Here is a 22,045-nt window from a genome sequence, read left to right as displayed (position 1 = left end):
AATAATAATAGAGGCTTTTATTGTGACTAGGGTGTTTGAATTATAATTTATTATTGGACAATAGCTTGAGCTGGTAGTTTGAGAAAAAATTATTTCGTTCCAGCCTCCATACGTTCCACAAAGAGACAAGTGATGGTAGGCAGCATGCTTATGCTATTGCATTGAAGGTTCAGTCACACAATCCATTGGGTTAACTAAGTAAAGACAGTGAATAAATGAGCAACCTTGGACATGCGTCCCAAAGGCCAATAAAGCCAAATATTTTCTGTATGCTATTAAAATAAGGGGCACAAAGATTAGGTTTGTATGCCCAAGATTTTAAAAAATGACTAGTGATTTGGGGTGCCCAGTGTGAGACACCTGAAAGAAGCCTGATTTTCAGAAAGTGCTGAACTCCCCAAAATCAGGCTCCTTTAAGGAGTCTCAATTGGGCACCCAAAATCATTCATTTGAAAAGCATGGTCCTGTGACTTTAATATATAATAAAATAATACTGTACACTTACGTGGTGCCTTTCATCCAAAGATCTCAAAGCACTTGCCAATAGCTGTTAGGTATTATCCTTATTTTACATATGGAGGAAACTGATAAATAGAGAGGTTAAATGACTTGCCCAAGGTCTTCCGGCAGTACAATGGAAGAATTAGGAATAGAACTCAGCTTCCTGGTTCAGGTTGCTGCTCTAACCACTAAGCAACGCTGCTTCTATCTTTGCTCCTTGTCTCATTTAAAAAAACCAAACCAGATCATACCAGCTTAAAAAAATCAGCAGTCTTTTTGAAAAGTTAATTTATTATGCATCAGTGTACATTTTTGTAATAAAAATCCTCCCACGCCTAGATGTTACAAAATGAACAAGAAAATTCAACTTCAGCCATCCCCAAGAGATGCTAAATAAATTAGTATATAACACGATGCCTATGCTACAACATGTGTGGCAGCTAACTATAGCTTTAATGTTTGACATTTTATAATGTATTTGAAAACTGTTTCTGAACACAGTTATGGCAGGTTCAAATTAATCAGTCATTTTCCATATGAAATCAAAAACTGTCGTGCAGTGAAAAGGCAATAGATTGCACTATTTCCCTATAGTTTTCCTGTGTCATATCTTTACTGCAGTTCTATTTTAGGAGAGTTAGATTAAATAATTATTAAATATCTGAATGCATTTCCAATTCCTAGATAAGCAGCCCTTCCAAAACCAAAATACAATTATAATTCAATCCTGCACTCCTTCTATGTGCATAATTTTGACTGATGTCAGTGGGAATTTTGTGTGTATGAAAGGATTACAGCATCAGACATTAATATTAAAGATACGTTCAGTATCAGTGCCTTGCTTGTATTAATCCCATAAAGATCCTAACCAGCCTTTTCTTTATAGTCAATACATACATACATAGAATACGTACATAGAAGGGTGCCCCAGGATACCAAGTTTACAGTACTTTTATATAAGTATGAAATAGTACACAGAAAAATATAACTCAATTGGGACCTTTTATTTGAGACATTAGTAGCTCTGTGTGTCTGTGTACACACAGGCACAGTCAAATCTATATCAAAAACTTAACAGGTTAGTCAGAAAATCCACAACTCTGCACGGCTTTACTAATACACAGCTGAATACTCTATAACTTTTAATTTCCAAATTTAAACAATTGGCCAAATTCTAACTTGTGCAACCCCACTGAAGTCAATGGGCCTGATTCTCCACTCCATCACATTTTGTTTAGAACTAATCTGATTCCACTGGCTTTGGTTTGCAGTGATGAGAATGGAGAGAGTATATGATGTAAGTTAGGTTATGACCCAAAGTTCATAAAGTAAACAGCCAGAGCCTCTAAGGTAGTGAGTGGTAATTAACCACCCATGTAATATATAACTTCTATTTGTTTTGCACAAGTGCCTAGAATGATAAACTTGCTCTTGAATTAATACCTTTTCCTTTGTATTGAATTATATAGCTAAATTGTATATGTTGAGTTCATGCTAATGCGTACATATGCAAGCTAAAATATATTAATAGTAGAAACTACCTAGTTTTGTAATCTAGGGCAAAAATACAGAATTATATAGCATATATTGACAATTCTTAGGAAAAGAGCATGTACTCTTGCAATTTTTTATAAGATGATATTGTAGTAAACATCTGAATATCTTGTTACACAGGTAACAGCTTGGGCTTTCACAGGTATATGTCAAGCATTGATACATAAAAATGAACTTTTTAGAGCCCCAACAACCCAATCTGTTTTCTTCAAAATAGTATAAAGTTTGTGGCTATAAAAACAAAGATCTACACATATAAAAAAATCAAAAATAATGTACCATACATTAAAATTCTGATAGCTAGAGAAAAAGAATATATACATAAATATATATATATATATATATATATATAGTAAATCACAGATTCCTGCACTGAACACTTATCAAATAAAAATGTATCAAACAATACTGGATGGTGTGCTTTCACATGCCTTGTGGTCTCCTTAAATCTCTGAGTTAGAATGGAAGACGAGTTTATAGAGAGAATACAACTTGTTCAGTGACCTATGTTCACACACATTCACAAGAATTTTTAAAAAAACCAACCCCAAACCACACACCAGAACCATCTGCTGCTCCCAGCACAGGTCTATGTAATAACAGAACAATAGTTATGTAGAATTCTTATTTAAATAAAGGCCCCAGCCTTGCAACTGGATCCATGCAGGTGGAACCCTACCCCATGGGGCAGTCACATCTGTGCAGGGGTCCGCTCACCCAAATCTGATTGTGGGACTGGGCCCATGTTGGCATGTTTTCTTGCTTTATTTTGAATGAGATTTAACAGCTGTTACACACCATATGGATGACTGTACAGGAAACAACAAACTTAACATTCAGCTTTGTTGACTGGCTGGTCAAAGTTCTCATCTTCCTGACTTGAAAGATCAATGATACTCAGCTTTCAGACAGGCTAGGTAGCTCCTGCTCTTTCTCTTACATTCTGTCTTGCTTTAAGCCATGTCCATGTCTTTCAGTTATAAAAAAGGCACTAGCTCATTTTTGGACACTACATTGTTTTCCAGTATTCTAGGAACTGTGGTTATCAAAATAATGGGGGGAAAAATCTATTTTTGAAGATTATATACACAGTTATCCTTATCGTACTTTTGGAAAAAAATTCACAACACATTTTATCATAACCTGCCTAGAAACGTTTGGCACAGATTTTTAATGCATAAATAACTATCCCTTGTAAGAAGGATGATTTAGTATTCCATTGGGTTCTAGTGGCATTACTAATAACAGTCTTTGCAATCGTGCAATTATTAGCTAAGAATAACATTCCCATCTAGGTGTCAAGAGTCTTTTGGAGCATGGTATCCAAGCATTTTCTGTCTGAGAAGTACTTTCACAGCTGCACAGGTTAATGATGTTTGGAACTTGAAGAGTTGTAAATCCAGTCCAGTCCAATTAGAGTTATGCTTCCGAGCATAAAGATTATGCCAACTATGAGAAAAATCAAGGCCTACAATTGGAGAAAAAACCCATATTAATAGTGAAAATATGTTAGGTCACAGAATAATTCTACTGGAATCGCATTATACATCCATCACCTACTAAGGGCCTGAACCAATGAAGCTCTATTTTCATGAGCGATCTTTGATAGTCCTTCAGTGAACCTATTTGGGTGAAAGTTCCTCCTGTGCAGACAGTCAGCAGGAAACCAGTTCACAATTTAAGTCCCTCTGCACAGGGCGAATGTCATATTATGTGAGCAAGGCTTTGCAGAATGGGCCCTAAATAACCACTTTCTAGTATTTATCTGCTTCATTAATATGAACACTAATATGATTTATGTATCTTCTAGTTTTGTTTTACCATTAAAAATGGCCAAACATAGTCTGATAGCAAGAACAGCTTGTAGTATTAAGCCTTTAGACCATGATTCAGGAAAGCACTTACGAATGTTCTTCAGTCCATCCCTATTTAGGACAGCACGTAAGCACTTAATTATGTGGTTAAGTTCCATTGAAGTCAATGTGACTTACATTCTTAAAGTCCTGAATTGGGACTTTAATTAGCATGACTGGGACAATTTTAGGACATTTTAACTCCTGCCACAAAAATTAACATTGTATTTCGGGTTGTCAATTAATCGCAGTTAATGCATGTGATTAACGCAAAACAAATTAACTAGATTAAAAAATAGTCATGATTAATTGCACTGTTAAACAATAATCGAACACCAATTTAAATGTATTATAAATAATTTTGGATGTTTTCTACATTTTTAAATATACTGATTTCTATTACAACGCAGAATACAAAGTGTACAGTGCTCACTTTATATTATTATTTTATTAGAAATATTTGCAGTGTAAAAAAGATAAAAGAAATAATGTTTTTAAATTCACCTCATACTGTAGTACAAACTCTGTCATGAAAGTGCAATTTACAAGCGTAGAATTTTTTTTCACATAACTGCACTCAAAAACAAAACAATATAAAATTTAGAGCCTACAAATCCACTCAGTCCTACTTCTTGTTCAGCCAATCACTAAGACAGACAAGTTCGTTTACATTTACGGGAGATAATGCTGCCTGCTTCTTATTTAAAATGTCACCTGAGAGTGAGAACAGGCGTTCACATGGCACTGTTGTAGGTGGTGTTCCAGGAGCCAAAGGCTGCTTCTTCACTAACCATGTTGCAGATATTTGCATTGCAATGTGGGTAATATTGTGGGCTACACATTGCCTTCAGCCTGTGCATTAGACTCTCAGAAATATGAATAGAAGCACTACGCCCAGACTGGGAGCAATACAGGAGCCCTTTATTTTAAAAATAATAGTTACAGGATATGCAAATACTGCAAAAAATAAAGTATTCTTAACTCAGGTTAACATGGCAATGATGATAAGAAAACTTCTTGTTGCTGATTTTTCAGCTTGAGTTAAAGCCTATAGAGTAGCCTGGAGTTCTAACCTGAGTTAAAGCCAAGTTGCCCTGTCTTCACTGCCATTTTAACCCAAGTTAAGAATACACCATTTTTTTTTTAATTTTTTTTTTGCAGTGTAGGCAATACCCTCTGGGTGAAATCTCAATCCTATTGAAGTCAATGGGAATTTTGCCATTGACTCTGATAGGGCTAGGATTTCCCTTTTCTTAGTATCTTTTGTACATTCTCTTGAGCTGTTTGCTTTTTATCCTGCACTGTTCAGCATCACGCGGGTAGTGACTCCTTGTGGACATCTGCTTAGCAATGTCCACGAAAAGATCTTTGTTCTGGTGGCTGGCCACAAGAGCTTGCTGCATCAACCAATGCTTCTCTCCAGATGGCAAAAAGATCTAGGGTCTCAGCTCAGCACAGCTCCAAGTGGCTGTCTGAGACATGCGGTAGGGCTTCTGAAGTGATACCATACCAATGCTGATACACTCCCATCCATCATCAAACAGGCAAATTCTGACTCCAGTTCGGTTTTTAAATGGAGGAGGGAACATCCGATCAACTTGACACCAGAGCTGGTGAGGGCAAACAGGTAAACAGACAGGTCGCCTACAAAGCAGTGTGGAATAGCAGTTGGAGGACTGCCATAGTGGTGTGCAGCAGCAGCATTGCGTGCACATGAAAAATAGACTGAACTAACTTGATTTGCATTGAACTCAGTTCACTTTGAAAGAGGACTCCAGAGTTTGCAATGAATGCGGATTTAGTGTGCTAGGGTTGGCAGAATTTAATTTTTTTTATAATTTTGACAGAAAATATCGGTTTATTTTTAAGTATTATTTGATTTTTATCAATTTAAATTTTCACAGTTGTGGGAAATTATAGGAATCACACAATGGCAGGGTGTCAGACAATTACTTAATGATGGCGGATGTGGAGATTCAAAAAGTTAAATTTTATAGCCATTAAAACACAAATTGGCAAAATATACAGAGTACATATCCTTAAATCAAATGCTAATAAATTCTGATGTGGCACTTTTCTGACTTTGCCTATCTGTAAATTTCAATTGTTATTGATGGAGATTTTTTTATTGGTTTGTGTGTCGGTATGGTGAAATTTAATGTTTCCTAGCATTTACCAATTAAAAATCGAATCCTTCCAAGCCTAGCTATAATGAATTGTGTCTTGTGTATGCAAGCATTTTCAAACCGGATTAATTTTACTTAATCTGGTTTAATCCCCGTGTAGACAAGCCCTGCATTTCTCAAGAGCTCTAACGTCCTTTTGGAGGAATTAAAAAACCTCTACGAGGCAGCTTCATCCCTTGTGGAAGAGCCAGTGCTGCAGCTCATAATATAGGGCAAAATCCCACAGACTTTATACAGGTGATTAATTCCAGTGAAGCCAATTGTACAACTCACAAGAGTAAGGTCTGCAGGATTGGGCTCATAATTGTAACAACCAGTGTGAAATAACTGTTAATTGTAACAAAACTTAAAACAAAAAATCCTCCTCTTGTAATTCCTCCTACTTTACTCACCCCTATCTTCTGGGGTGACCTCAAGGGTTCTTTCTTGACAAGCCGTAGATAGAAAGCAGCAGGAAGAATGAAAATCAACATTGTGGCAGCCGACGCACCTGGAACAGAAACCATAACTGAGTTCTGTATAACATGTAAATATGTACAGCACTGTACAGACAAGAAAGTTTAACTGGAGTGCTATTGTAGACAGCTATAGTTCAGGCTGCGCAAGGGTTTTCATTATAACACCGTGTTTTCAGTTAGTTATAACTTTCTTACATTTTCACTGAAAAAACTGACTGAAAAAAGTGTCCCCTTGAATAAAATGTGCCTTCCCAATGGTGAACTTTATTTTTACTTTAATAGGATCTGGATTGGGTCCTGTGTAGGGAAGGGCAAAGGACAGAGCACAATAGCGTTATTATTTCTTCAGGAGGCATTATCCCCTTTTTCCTATAACTATCTGACTTTAAAAGGAGCTGCGTATCAGAGAGATGAAAGTCACTTTGGACTGTCATGTTTTCCTCCTTTGTTTTTTAGAAAACTTAAAGACACTCTCTTTATCCTAATAAAATTATCAACAATACAGCAGTTTTGTGATAATTTCCCAAAGTCTACATATTTCTGCCTTTACAAATTAAAAAAGTCATAATACTTTAAAAAGGTTACAGTAAACTGTGGGCATGTACCATGAATTCCATCTAATAGTCAGTTCAATTCAGATTCTTTCAGTGAGTAATAGTTCCCAAATTCTGGACAGGAAAGCGGTTTTTTAATCACTGGCAAGGCTCTACTGCAGCAGTTCCCAAACATTTTCCCTGCAGGACCCCATTTTCAGATATGTTGTTTCCCACGACCCCAGACAGCATGGAAGTTGCAATTTAAAAATGGTGTCCTCCCTGCAGTGTGACCTCACACGCACTGTACAAGCAAGATCATGCTGCAAGGAGGAGGCCATTTTGCTTTACAAAACGGCATCCTCTGGACTGCATAATCTCACACACATATGGTGCGTGCGAGGTCATGCTGCATGGAGGGGGCCGTTTTGCAGAGCAAAATAGCATCCTCTGTGCAACATGACCTCGTGCATATGGTGCGTGTGGGGTCATACTGTGTGGAGGAGGCCATTTTGTAAAATGGCGTCCTCTGTACGCTCGGGATTGCCATGACCCCATCTGTTGATGAAGTGACCCCACTTGGGGTCATGACCCACAGTTTGGGAACTGCTGCTCTACTGTCTGTGGTGTAAGCAACTATAAAATTATTCATATTTATTTTCACTTCATAGTAAGATTAATTCAGAGTAGAAAGTTTTCCACTCAATGATATAATAAAAAAGAGACTACAAACTATAGTGGTAATTCTGCTGAGTGACACAGATCTTCTTGGGGCAAATTTGCAGACCAGGAATGGGTGAAAAAATCATAAAAAAAATTGAAAAGGAGACCAGTACTATAAATACAAGGGAAACTTCCTCCAAGACTATTTGAAACTCCTGAATCCTCAACAAACACTTTCAAACTGACTGAAAACAAGGATAAGAGGAAGAAATGTGAAATTAAAAAAAAAATCTTTTTCCGGATTGTTTTTTAATCCAAATTTGGAAATTCAATACATCATGACCAGTTCTGTAGATGGTGGAGTTTCTTACCTCTCAAAACGTCAAATGAAACTTGTTGACATTTTTTATTCTCTATGCCTTATGCAGGCTGCCAACTAAAGTCTGGTACCATTTAGCTTGGATGAGTCATTTTCAGTCTCTTTTTTCCCCTTTAACCCTTCCAGTGCAAAATCAGGAGTAAGTGCACTGAAGCTATTCCATTGTGAATGAGACAAAACTCACTTCCAATATATGAATGTAAGCTATTCTGTTTTGATACAGATTAACATCATAAACTGAAAGTATTCATGAAACCTACCAATGAATCCAAAGATGTCTTTAATAGCAGGCACAAAAATTACGAGTGTGTTAGTAAATGCAAGAATTACTGCTGCAATCAGGAAATGCCTTATCCAACTGAATGGCCTTTTGGGAAACAACAACGCGGTGACTGATGAGCGGATCTGTAACAGGAAAAATAAAAGCAGAAGATGAATGATGAGTTACAAAATCAACTCTTTAAGATCTGTGCTAGTTATTTTTGCGGTGAGAAATTTTAAACAAAGAAATATATTTTAATTCATTTTCTTCCCTTAATGCAAGCTCTTTTACCACCCTGATGTAGTTTTGAGGCACAGTTTCACAGTTTATAGCAGAAGCTCAAATATTTACAATGTAGAAGACAGACAAGTAAATAGGGTGTAAAAATCAGGGAGAAAAAAATCTGTTCCCCTAAAAGATGCTGGTATCAGGAAAATACAAAGAATCCCATAACAAATCCTAATTAGCAGATGAAAATGTATTTATGTGTATATGACAATAAATTAGTTATTTTAGAGCTGAATCTGATCCAACTAACATCTGTGGGAGCTTCCTTCTGTGCTAACAAAATCAAGCTGTAATTTTATTTCCATTTTAAAATATATAACGAGATAAAAAATAAACAGATCTGTTGATTATAATATTCTAAATTACATTTATAAGATACATAGACAGTAGATTCTCTTTGCTCATTGTGACTTCACAGATTTGAACATAGTTTCTTTGCTTTTGTGCTAGCAGAGATAAGTAGGTAAAAGGTCAACAGCAAATCCATTTGGCAACAGCAGATAGTGTTACACTGCAATATTGAGAAAGGGTACAGAGATCCTCAGGGTGGAAGTAGAACAGTATACGCTCATAAGCTTTTAAAAAACATATGCTTCAAATCATTCCCATCTTTTAAAATAATAGAGAGCTGATTCTGAACTTGTTCGGTAATTCAATAGGAGTATGAATTTCTGTCAAACTTGGAGTCTTCATATTTTAAAATATACTGAGAGAGCTGCATTATAGATTCTCAGGTCTAAGTGTTGTGAAGAAATAAGTGGTTTTAAAATAAAAAATGTTGAATGTAATATTGTACAACTTTAAAAATTCTAGGCCAGTCCTCATGCTGATTTACCAACTAAAGTGCTAGTCTCTTCCTTGCTACTAAATTATATACTGTTTCCAGTACCTTATACGTGGCATGTGGTTCCACTTGAAATAAACCCACATTTAAGTTTCATTGATGATTAATGCCATACAATAGTACATTTAAAAACTCTGACATGTGAAGTATAATTTTTTTTGTAAAAGAATAAAAATTCTGAATACTTCAAATAATTAAAGTTACAAATATAGTTCTCAAAATTAAAAATGTAGAATTTGTAGCTATCTTAATAAAGCCTTATGACTGTGGTATCTAATTGCTCAACCTTTATTTGATATTTAAGTGGAATGTTATTAGAATAATTATATACAAGGCCAAAAGTGTAAAATGAAAAAACTGGCAGATGTGGATTTTTTTAATGAGGTAATCAAAATTGTGTTGCCTTTTAGCCTATTTTCAATTGCAAAAAGATCACCATGATTAATAGACAGATTACCATGAAAACAACAGTGATATTTACACCACAGCATCAGGACACAAGCCAGGGTAGCTGAACTGATCACTTTGTGTGTGTTTTCTACAGGGGGTATACTGTAACCTCTCAAAGATATTTCTAAGGGCATATATTATATTACTTGAGCTGTTATCCTTGTTTTAAACACACATCACTATGACTGTAAACAACACATGTTCAGGATTTATGATTCAAAATGTACACTTGCTCTGATTCAGTATTCCCTTAAGGCAGTGGTCCCCAAACTTTTTAGGTGGCACACTCCCTTAGCCCTGTCTGCGCTCCCCGGATCCCTCCCCAGCTGGGGGTTGCAGCAGGTCCACAGTTGGGGCCAGGGGCTGCAGCTGGGAGCGGGGGCCGCAGTGGCCGGGGCCAAATCGGGAACAGTAGTTGGGAGCCTGAGGCTAAGGCTGAGGGCCAAGGCCTTGCGCAGGCACTGGGGTGGCCCTGGCTGCAGCCAGGTGCTGAGGCAGGGCCAAGGCCACAGCTGGGGGCCAGGCATCGAGTCCGGGGCCAGGTGCTGAGGTGGGGGTCGTGGGCTGAGCCCGCGGCTGGCGCCAAGGTCGGCGCTGGAGTCAGGGCCGGGAACCAAGGCCGGAGCCACGGTCAGGGGTCGGGGCCAGAGCAGAGCTGGGGGCACAGCTGGGCGGCACACCCTCTCCACTCCCTATGGAGGCTGGCCTGGGCCCTGCTGCGCCCCCTGTAATGTTCCTCCTTGCCCACTCCAGGGGGGTACACCCTACAGATTGAAGACCTCTGCTTTAAGGCCATTATGCAGCAGTACACTGAGAAGCCTAGAACTGCTGATAGGATCAGTCAGTAGCACAGGAGCTGCTATAGTGTGATGCAGATTGCTGGAGCTCTGTCAATAACAGTGTTGGATTTGGTTCTGTATGCCTTCCTGTTGGTTCTGTATGCCTACCTAGATTTACCTCCCAGAAGACAGTACACCTACTACTTCAAATACGAGCATAAAAGAAATAGATATCTGAAATCTGCTGCACTTTTCCCCCACTCACCTGCTTCTCTGCCATGGCCTCGCCTCCTTCTGCACTACTCTTCAATGCTGAACCAACATTGAGGGAGCATGTAGTTCACCCTGCTAAAGCATGTAGCAGTGTGCACCCCTGTGCGCTTTCCTGGTGGTGTTCTCGTTGCCCCAGACACAATGCTGCCAGGGGAACACCCCTCTACATTTCTCTACCTCAGAGAGTCCTAAGGTTACTTCACACTCCCTTTGACTATTAACAGGTAATAATTATCCTCTTTTCTACTATTCCCAATATTGCTACACAAAGTTAGTCCTAACATGGAAGATAAGAGCTTTTAATCATTGATTTTGTTTGTGTTCTTCCAATATTTGGAAAAACCACTTCAGGCACTGGCTTGAAAACTGCTACATTGTTTCCAGAAGGTGCTTAGGATCACTAACACTTCAAACTCATTTTGCTAATCTGTTAAATACAGTACACAGGAGCCCAGAGATATACTTGGCAATAGTCCTTTGGCTATCATATGCTTCAGTTTTTAAATGTTCAGTACTCCAAGTTACCCAAAAGGACAGCTGTTTGTCTCAGGTGAAATATAAATGAGAAGACAGAAAATGTCATAAAATCCCAGGGCTTAGTTCTCTTAAATGTTAGAATATGACAAAATTAATGTAAAAATAGGTAATTTCAGTCCATGTGTATAGGCTGCTCAGATTTCATCTTCAGAAACTGTATTTACTTACAGGGAAAAGGACTATGGGCACAGTCAAGGTGACAGCCACAAGCACTGCCAGGCGAACCAGCAGAAGCGGGGTGTCAAAGGTGTACACTTTGGTGTATGTATGAAGTAATTCATCTTCAACTTCTCCTGCAAAAGAAAATGAAAACAGGCTAAGCTCATTCAGGCACAATCTTTGCTTTCAAAACTAAGATTTTATAACTTAGCAAGATGAAAGATGCCATGTCCCTGCAGTTATGGTCAGATACATGCTACTGACTAGAAACAAAAGATGCGGTTTTCCTCAATACGTGTCCCTTCGTGGTAGAAATATTGATGGTAATAATGTTCAGCATTTATATAATGCGTTTCATCCAAGGATCTTAAATTACTTTACAAAATGTGTTATATAAGGCTCAGGTGGGGAAACTGAGGCAGAGAGGCAAACTGACTTCCCCAAAATCACACTGGATGTAAATGGCAGAACTCCTGGCTTCCAGTCTCGTATCCGAGCCACCGGACTAACCTGCTTCCCTAAAAGAGAAAGTGGACGCTTGTGTTTGAAAGTTCTCCATATGCAGTAATTATGTGCTGTACTAAGTGTTCTGTGCTTCCATGTCATAATGGAGGAACTAATAAAGTAAAAATCAGTGCAAGTTAACCCTGAGTGCAGCAGTAGCAGTAACATATGGTCTACTATGTCTACAGACTTAATTAAACCAGGTAGTTCCTCCCTGTGGCCTTTTTCTACCTAGAATGTATTGCACATATTTTCAGGAAAGGTGAAGCTGCAACAGTGATGTAGCAGTAGTGCAAGAGCTAGAAATAGAAATTGTATTGTGAAAACCCGATGAGTGTTAGTGTTTTGCCAGCTTGGCTTCCTTTGGCCATGTGAAAAGAGTGACATATACAGTAGCTTTTTCACGGAATGCATGCAATCATGACATGCACAGCTGTTTATTCTCACCCGTTGGTACTGATAACATCTAAAAGAAGAGAGAAACTTCCACAGAGAATATGGCTTTGACTCACTGACTCACCGTAGAAGGTAAGATAACCAAAGAGAGCAGCAAACAGATACATGATGAGCATTCCAGCGATGGAGATGTTTGAAACATTCTGCATCCTCTTTCGTGACCGGCTGAGTAGGAAGAGAAGAGTAACAGTGTAAATAATTTATAAAGTCTGTATTTGTACAGACCTTGAACTACTACAAAAAGTCCAAGCTATATTCTGCTAACATTGTCACTAGTTAGTGAATTCAAAGCAACTAAACCTAAATCAATATTATATCTAACTCAAGTGAGTTTTAAAGCCCTTTGTTTCAAACCTCAGCATCACACTGTAGAGAACAGCTCAGAATGATCTGTATATATTAAGGTTTTAAATTCAATTGCTAACTTGATAGTGTTAAAATTTAAATTTATTATAATCATTTACATATTTATATAACATCAACTTCAGGCTGAGTTTTTTAAAGTAAAAATGTAGGTGCTAAATTTTAAAAGCAATTTTTCTAACTATAGACCCCACTTGTATAGATGCAGAGCTTTACTGCAGAATCAGGGACCGACAGAAGAATAGGTAAGATAATTTCTTTAAAATGTACATTGGTTAAACATTTTTACAAGAAAGTTCTGGAGTAGGATTGGCTGGAGATGGGCTTTAGACATCAGTAAATTTATTTCCTCAACAATGCTAAGATGTGGAGTAATGTAAACCAGTTAATATGGATGTGAGTGATAAATTACTGCACCTCTTTGGCTGTAGCATAAATTTGGAAGAAATAATTAATGACTAATGAGAATTCAATCAGACAGCATGAGAAAATCTTCGCTACATGATACAGGCCTTATTCCTTCAGCCAGATCTTGCAGGGCAGATCTTTGCACCCACCTAGAGTCCATGGGACTCCGGGAGATGTGAAGGTAAGCACTGACTAATACAGGTGCAGGACTGGAGCCTCACTCATCGAGATACTTTTGGTGTTTGGCAAGGCTTGAATTCATGATTATAACAGAAATGTTTCCAAATATTTCTGATGACCGATATTTCATAATATTTCACTTCATTTCAGGAAATACCAAGATTATTGTCTCTTAAGATAAATACTGACCAATGTAAACCTCAGGTCAGCAATCCTGATCATCATCAATATCTGCTTATTATGGAATGCAACAAACCATTAATAGGTGAATTTGTGCATCATTGATTAAAGCAGGACACTTATAAAATGATCTGATAATTACTACTGGTTTAACTATGGAAGTGTGTGACAACTTTTTTTAAAAGTAAAGTGAAGAGCCTTACTCTTTAAGTTCACTGTATATTGGTAGCACCTCAGGGTGGCATACGAATGCAAATGCCAGGATGGGTATTGTATAGGCTGTCTGAAAAACAAAAGCGTTTTGTATGAGTATCACTACTGAATCATCTGAGTTTAACTTGTCTGGCAGCAATTTAGTTGTGGAGTTAATGGCTATAGACAAATTCTGTGGAATCTCCCTTACCTGTGAGTTAAACACAAAATATTTGGGTTGGCACTTGTCATCATTATCACTGTGGGCTTCATATTCCACTCCACTTGGGTGTATGGTGTTTTTTGCCTCCTCAAAACCTCTAGTATGCCCAGGCATATTGTCCATCATGAAATTCAATCTAGAATTAACAGACTCATTTGGCAACATTACTAAGTGCATTGGAACCGAGTTGTTGTTGTAGGTCCAGTTTCCAACACTCTTTTCCAGGACAGGGAAAGGACAAGGTATTTGGAATTTCTTGTAGATTACCTACAATAAGAATAGAAAATGTCATCACACATGTATAGCTTTGAAAAGGTGGCTTCTATTTATATCCTTGACTGAAAACATTAGTAGTTGAAAACTTAATTTTTTAAGGTGTCATGTTGTGATTACTGCCCCTCATTGGCTAGGAATTGAGCATATCCTGTTAGTTTTGTTACTCTGCCTGCACCTCACTTTTTGTCTCATCTCCCTGTTATGTTTTGCTTTTTAGATTGTAAGATTTTTGGGATAAGGATTGTCATGTACAGTGCCTAGCACTATATGGTCTTGACCAGGCTGGCCTCTAAATGCTAGTAATAATAAATAATAATATGTATAGGGAGGACATCTAAAGTTTTCTAATTATTTAAAGGTTCTGTATGTCCTACTTTTGGTTTTAGCTAGTGATGTATTTCATATAGTCACATACCACAGAGAGAAAGAAAACCATGCAGGTAAGTGAAAATCCACTCGTATAACCAAGGTAACCTTCAAAGAAAGAATAAAAAAATAAACATGCAGTTAAAGCACATATAAATTCAGGTGACTGATCAAGATAAGAAACAAAATAACATATTTTAAGTAAGAAAATTATTTTACCTAAATTTTTTAGAAGAGAAAGTGGAAGAATAATTCCAACTGACACAAATATAACGAGGTAGTTACCATTCAGGTACCATTCTCTAAAGAGGGAAAAAACAAATCAAACCAATATTAATCATTTCTGCCAAGGTTAAATAGAATATTTTAATTGAAGTCATAGATTGTGCCAAACAAACATACCCAGAATTCTCTTCAAGATGCAGAAATGCTCTAATTACTTCAGGAAGTTCATATTTAATAATAAAGAGGTAGCTTGACATTGCTGAAAAAACAAACACATCAGTTAAGTAAAGTAGAATAATATGGTTCCAATGCAGGATCATTACTATTATTGTTCTTTAAAAAAATCAGAGAAATGACAAACTATATATTATTTTGAAAATATAATATACACATTGACTTCAGCCAAAGTTGCTCAACTATATGACCATGTAGATGAAATGAAGTACAGAGTCCAGTTTTCAGAATTGGGTGTCTAAGGTATGGTACCCAGATAGTTCTGCATTTTGGCACTCAAATAACCATTTATATGCTATAAATGGCACTGTGAATAAACAGATAACTTGACAGTGCTACCTACTTGTAAGGTAATAGCCATATTCTGAACTAAAAATAGCTTTCAGTCTTAGAATATGATATAGTTATTATTGAATCAAACAATACACTCGAGTTGTTGATATGCTGAAATATGCATTCTTACCCTTTCTTTTTGCTTTGCTATTGTAAATCCTGCTGCTCTGATGGACTATTTTCCTCAGAACACTCCATTTATTATTCATTATAAACCTGGCTGCCTCAACTTCTGAACCCCACCCTTCCCAAACTGTCAACTTATTTAATCTTTGTTTTCCCTGTGTTACATTCCTCTTTCCTCAACTAAGTATAATTCCTTGTCTAATTAAACTGTATTTGATATCTGGGCTTCAATAAGGAAGGACTGAAGTTGAGACACACATGTTTGTTATGTGTTCATGGGATGGAGTCTTCGAAGGGCTATAGTAGCCAATGAGAAGAAAAGGACTGATTGTGCAATTCTCTCTATTGTGAATGGCGACTATGTTAGTATAGTTTGTTATGAAATTAACTTATTAAATTATTTCAGCCATTTGCAGTTAACAAAGCAGAAAAAGTTACAAAGCTCCCAAGCTTTCAGCTACTTTGTTTTGTCACATTCTACACCAAGAACAGATTATTTAAAAAAGATGGGACTCTCCAGTGAGCTAAGGCCCAATTCTGCAACTTCTTCTCACCTGGGAGATCTCATGTGAGTAAAGTCTACTGAATAATGGTTGCAAGATCAGGCTCTTAGGGCCTGATCCTGCAAAGGGCTGAGCACTGTCAATTGTCAGCCAAGGTAGTGGGAGTTGAGGGTGCCCAACATCTCACAGGATCAGGCCCAAAATAAAATGTGGCGTCAAAAGATAATTGAGCTGGAAAATCAATTACTGAGCACCTTTCTACTATTTTTTCTGCTACTGTGAAGTCAAAGTAATGTAACTGCTTTTTTTTTTTTTTGCTATGCACATTACTGGGGGGCAAACACTTCACTATGTTCAATCCATGATGGTACCTGTGCTACCAAGGGAGACCAGTGTGTATTTTTATTATGGAGAAAAATATTAAGCTTTCAAATATTTGTTAATAAGAACATTTTGCCCTTACCGCCAATATTCTGCATTATAATCGAAATAAAAGCACCATATTTTCCAGGCCATCCAAATGCCTTTTCACCTAGTTTTTCATATATTAGGGAGCCTAGATGCAAAAAGAAAACATGGTCAGCTGTAAAAATGCACGTGGTTGATCACATTTAAAGAAGTAGTATATGCATGCAACATGAACATTCAGTTAACCAAGAGAGTCCTCCTCATACCTCCTTCTTTCGAGGTCTTCAGTAAAAGGTGAACTGAATAGAGCGATAATATTGCTACACTGAGCAGTAGAACTCTGTAAGGAATAACAGAAATTAGAATTTTGAAGCTGACAATAAACATATGAAATTGACTTAACAGAACATATATTGAGTTGCTCTCCATTAGTTTAACATGTACATGGTCCCGAGACAAGTTTGCATATTGGACTCATTGGACAAAAGGCAGAGGTAAGTTTAAGCCGTAATGTATTTATACCTCCTTTGGTGACCTGAATGCGTACGTTACACCATCTTAGCTTGCCTCTAGAGACGCACTTAGACTCACTGAGGCTCCAGTTCTGTGTTGTCCTTGCAAAGGGTGATTCCTGCACCCACACAGAGCCCAGTGAAGTCAATTGGATGGAGCATGGGCAGACCTTGCAGGATGCAAGGCCTTAGACTCCCACCCATTTCCCAACATGTAACTTAACCCTCTCTCCTTACCCAGCACCTCTGAACCATCTGAAAAGCAGTAACAACATCAATAGAAACTGTTGGCTATTCACTGTTTGAAAACCAGGGCGCATAGCTGCCTAACTGTGAACTATAGAGGTTTAGTGATCATTTTTGACACTATAGATATACAGAGAGATCTCATGTAATGATTGGGGCCAAGCAAAGAGCACTGTATGATGCTGGAAATCTTGCTTTCTGAAAGCATACAGTACTCGCTTCTAACCCTGGCAGACTGTGAGATACTGATGCTTGAATTCATATAATTCTGATTACCCTTATGCTTCCTCCACATACTACTTCAATTCTACATGATTTCAGTGGCTGCTATATTGAGAACTACTGATGAAAGAAATTAATCCTTTATGTGATTTTTTAAGGGCAAATATCTAGCAGCAAATATCTCCAACAGCCGATGATGGGAAACTAGATGGGGAGGGCTCTGAGTTACTACAGAGAATTCTTTCCCAGGTATCTGGCTGGTGGGTCTTGCCCACATGCTTAGGGTCTAACTGATTGCCATATTTTGGGGCTGGAAGGAATTTTCCCCAGGTCAGATTGGCAGAGACCCTGGGTTTTTGCCTTCCTCTGCAGCATGGGGCACAGGTCGCTTGTAGGTTTAAACTAGTGTAAATGGTGGATTCTTAGTAACTTGATATCTTTAAATCATGATTTGAGGACTTCAGCAACTCAGCCAAGGTAATGGGTCTATTACAGGAGTGGTGGGTGAGGTTCTTTGGCTTGCAATGTGCAGGAGGTCACCACCTTGCCTTCAGCCTCCTTGCCTATAAACCAGGGGTCAGCAACCTTTTGGAAGGGAGGTGAAAACTCTTCCCCCCGCCCTTCTCCCTCGTGCCATGGGCCCAGCACCCTGGCCAGGGTGTTAGGCAGCAGTGGGGGGGCCAGGAGCCAGTTTCCTTTCCTGCTCTCCCCCTCCCGTTCCGCTGCAATAATGGTGTAACTGGGGCGGGAGGAGGGTCACTGGCTGGGCTCTCCTCTGAGGAGCCGTCCCCTGCTGACATCCCCAGTGGCTGCCCCTCTCCCATGTGGGCCCAGTGGTACCTGGGCAGGGGTGAGGGGAAGTGGCCACCACGTGGCTCCTGGCCAGGGTCACTGGTGGCGCTCCGACCCAGCCCCTGAGCCTCCTCTTGGCCTGGCCTCCGCATGCCAAGTGAGAGAGAGGTGGGGCCAGAAGGGGGGAGCGGGCGTCACACGGCCCTGCTTTGGGTCCCGGAGCGGCGCGGTGTGCCGCTCAAAATGGTCATGCGTGGCACCTTTGGCACGCATGCCATAGGTTGCCTACCCCTGCTATAAACACTGCCTGACTGAGTTGTACATATTTTGGGGGAGATATTAGGGTGCTGGAGTACTCTACGTAGCCTGCTCCCGTTAACCGGAAGATTTCTGTGAAAAATCCACATGGAGTTAATGCTGCTCATGGCAGCATTAAAGTATCATCCATGCCATTCTACACCTTGCATAAATGTAGGTAAGGAATCCATGGATAGCAAGGCTCCTGAATTAGTTACAGTACTGAAGGAAAGAGGGACTGGGGTCAGTGTAAAGGTGCTGGTCCACTGTGATCTGGTTCTTGGGATCTGTGAGGGGGTTGAGTTCCTTGTGAAGTTTGTAGTGCTGTGGAACTTCAAGCCACATTCCCTGTCCTTTCCATGCAGCTGTAAACCATTCCCCAGTGGGGGGAAAATGCGGGGAGGACTCTGCAGGGTTAAACTTTCTGCGCTTTAGGAACCTTTCTCCCTGCCTGTGGAAAATCTCACTGAAAGGGAGCATTCAGGCCATCTCTGAACCATACATTAATTACAGTATATATAATCTGAATTAGGATTAGTACAGTAGGTTTCATTTGGCAAATGGAATTTTTCAATCCTATTGAAAGCTAAAGTCACAATCTATAAAAACAGGATCATGTATAGCAAGTATATGCCTGCCTCCGAAGTAACTATATCCTCCACATAGTTGTCTGCTTTTAAATTAGGCTCTCCTCCACAAGAAGGGAGAATGTTCTCATCCCCAAAGTATGAAACTGTGACAGGAAAGAAAGTGAGCTGCTAGGTGGAGAAAGGGATTTATGTTTGTTTTTTATTAGATAGTACTGCTAGCCTTAAACGCTGCCCCAGTCTAAGGCTGCATTTTTTATTTTTGCCAACAAAGCTAACATGACTAGGCTCATGCCAGTATTTATGTTAAATTTAAGATTTGTTAGCCATAGTTTTGAATGTGCTGAATCCTAACAGTTAGGATTTAGAAGGTATAATGGACTTTTTTTTCTAGCCAGGGCTAATATACAATAGAATAGAGATAATTCATAGCCAGGTTGGTTATTATTGACCAACCTAAAGGAGAAGGTTCTTTGAACTCTCAAGAGGTTTTAAAAATATCCTTTCAAAGTTTCTTGGCTCTAAAGCACTTCCTTTTAAAACCAGCTTCCATTTTTGCAGGAGCAAACGCTCCCACTAAGACATTTAGCTACCTGATTTGCAGATGCTGTCAGGTACTTAGCTGATGAAGTGATAGCATCTGCACACATAATTAATTTCAAGCACAAACTCTATGGCCAAAAATAGGAGACACCATTCACTCTTGGGGCCAAAGTATATAGTTTCAAAGGCTGCTGCAGAGTTTTTGTTACACAACTTCCAAAAGTCACGACAAATCACACAGAGAAAACTCTGCAAGTTGATCAGTAGGTTTACTTCTTTTCAGTAATGTAAAGCAATGACTTTACACTGCATTCTAGGCTTTCTACTAAACAAAGGAAGATTAACATGAAGGCCCCCATAAACAACCGGATTATAAAACTAAAGCCACTTACTAAAGTTACTTTTAAATGTTCTCTCTCAACCTGATAGGGGTAGCCAGGGACATCTGCACACAGTCGTCTGTTGGTGTCTATCAAACCATATGCTGTATACAACACCATACATCAGTGACATGCCATTTCTGTCATCAGTGGTAGCACATTTGGTACAGACAGACTTTAGAGAGAGTGGCTGACATTAAATCTTGGTAAATCTGTAACCATATTTGTATTCAGAGCCTACTTTTGTTTCAGGGAAAGAGTTATATGGACACTAAGTATTCTTCCTCCATCTCTACATAGTTATAATTATAAAAATATAAATAACTATATAATTTACTGCTCGTGTGGAATTGCCTATACTGCAGCAGTGAGACTGTTGCTATTAGGTTAAGAGAAAGAAGTCCACCGTCCTTCCAATTTGGTTTTTGATTGGTCAGTATAAATTCCCAGCAATAACTCTAATACAAAACACAGTTGAAATTAATGTGGTTTATCATCATTAGACAGATTCTTGCAATGCTGTTAAAATGTTTTCATTACTGGAGACCTTAAAAATCTCTTCAGCTATAAAATGTGGCTCTGAACTCAAAGAGTCTTCTCTAATCACACAAACACTGGTGATAACTCGCTAACTATATTCTCCCCACCTTTTAAATACTTACACAAAAAGTATAATTCCTGTGTTGGCCATGGCATATGACAGCCCTAAGATGCCACTGCCCATGATGGCATTGCTCAGATTAAATGCTGACATTCCAAAGGAAGTAGTTCCTGGGTGCTATTGAAAACAACAATAAAAATGGTAATTAAGTTGTGCCTTAATGACTGCAATGTAAAACTGTGATTTTTTAGTTGCTGGCTTTTTCCTCCTCTGTTTTGTTGACTATTATAGATGTTGTTTTACCATAGTGCCTGATCCTACCAACATTTTTACTATAGGCCTAGGTACTTCCCATTTATTATTTATATTACCATTGTGCCTAGGAGCCCTAGCTGCCTCAAAGGGCTTACAATCTGCATATAGCACTACTATGAAAATTCCCTTCACTTCAAGTACTGTCACGGGAGTATGCGTTTGCAGCATCACCATAGCTTTTCTTTTGTCCAAATGGGGTGGAGAGTTATGTCCATAACAACAACCAACCAAAATGAAACTGCCAGCAATGACTACAGTTACCCAGTCACTAAGAACCATAAATGCCAATTTTTTTATCATAACAGACCTGAATAAAGAAAAACACCAATATAAAAATTGGAAAAAATTAGCTCTTTATGCTGTGTTCTCATTTTCATCAGTGGAGTAACTTCACTGGTTGCAGTGAAATGACTTGGAATCATTATTATTAAATATTTATTTTACAGTAGGGTTCAGGGTGTGCTATAACCTGCAAACCCACATGAAGGAACCCACATGAAGAAACAGTCCTGCCTCAAACAGTTTACAATCTAAGGTCCTGATTCTGTAAAAACTTAGGCCTGGATTCACAAAAGTAATAAAGCAGCTAAGCTTTATATTTAGGCTCCACTGTGATTCACAAAGCTCCCACTGAACTCCCTCGGTGCCCATGTTTCTGTAGTAAAAATTCCCTAGTTACCTGCGTTTCTGGGCATTTGCACCATTGCTTCCCTCTAGTTGTCCAGTGCCTGTCTCTGAGAGCGATTCAGGGCAGGGAAAGATAAGCATTTGACTGCCTATATCCATGCAGGATCACACAAACAGCTGATACCTCCATCATTGCTTTTAGACGAGTAGTTAGGATAGGTATCTAG

At 38.6% G+C, this 22,045-nt stretch overlaps 1 protein-coding gene across 3 annotated transcripts in view; it reads right to left on the bottom strand.

The window, feature by feature from the left end:
- Window positions 1-772: 772 nt before the first annotated feature.
- The window catches only part of SLC38A4 (solute carrier family 38 member 4), a 60,236-nt gene continuing 38,963 nt past the window's right edge, over window positions 773-22,045 (bottom strand). For all 3 annotated transcript variants that reach the window (XM_067564151.1, XM_067564150.1, XM_067564152.1), the window contains 13 exons: window positions 20,938-21,053; window positions 16,963-17,036; window positions 16,752-16,844; window positions 15,270-15,351; window positions 15,087-15,169; window positions 14,917-14,975; window positions 14,214-14,492; window positions 14,014-14,093; window positions 12,744-12,844; window positions 11,729-11,853; window positions 8,388-8,532; window positions 6,487-6,584; window positions 773-3,523 (listed from right to left, as the gene is read on the bottom strand). In XM_067564151.1, coding sequence (XP_067420252.1) covers window positions 3,422-3,523; window positions 6,487-6,584; window positions 8,388-8,532; window positions 11,729-11,853; window positions 12,744-12,844; window positions 14,014-14,093; window positions 14,214-14,492; window positions 14,917-14,975; window positions 15,087-15,169; window positions 15,270-15,351; window positions 16,752-16,844; window positions 16,963-17,036; window positions 20,938-21,053 — 1,437 coding nt within the window. In that variant the 3' untranslated portion in view covers window positions 773-3,421. The remainder of the gene's footprint in view (window positions 3,524-6,486; window positions 6,585-8,387; window positions 8,533-11,728; window positions 11,854-12,743; window positions 12,845-14,013; window positions 14,094-14,213; window positions 14,493-14,916; window positions 14,976-15,086; window positions 15,170-15,269; window positions 15,352-16,751; window positions 16,845-16,962; window positions 17,037-20,937; window positions 21,054-22,045) is intronic.

Source organism: Emydura macquarii, unplaced genomic scaffold (assembly GCF_026122565.2).
Source record: "Emydura macquarii macquarii isolate MOO-44397 ecotype Brisbane River unplaced genomic scaffold, CSIRO-AGI_Emac_v2 contig_2636, whole genome shotgun sequence".
In the NCBI taxonomy this organism is placed as follows: Eukaryota; Metazoa; Chordata; order Testudines; family Chelidae; genus Emydura; species Emydura macquarii.
Note: the sequence above shows the minus strand (reverse complement) of the source record. Positions and strands in the feature narration are given on the sequence as shown.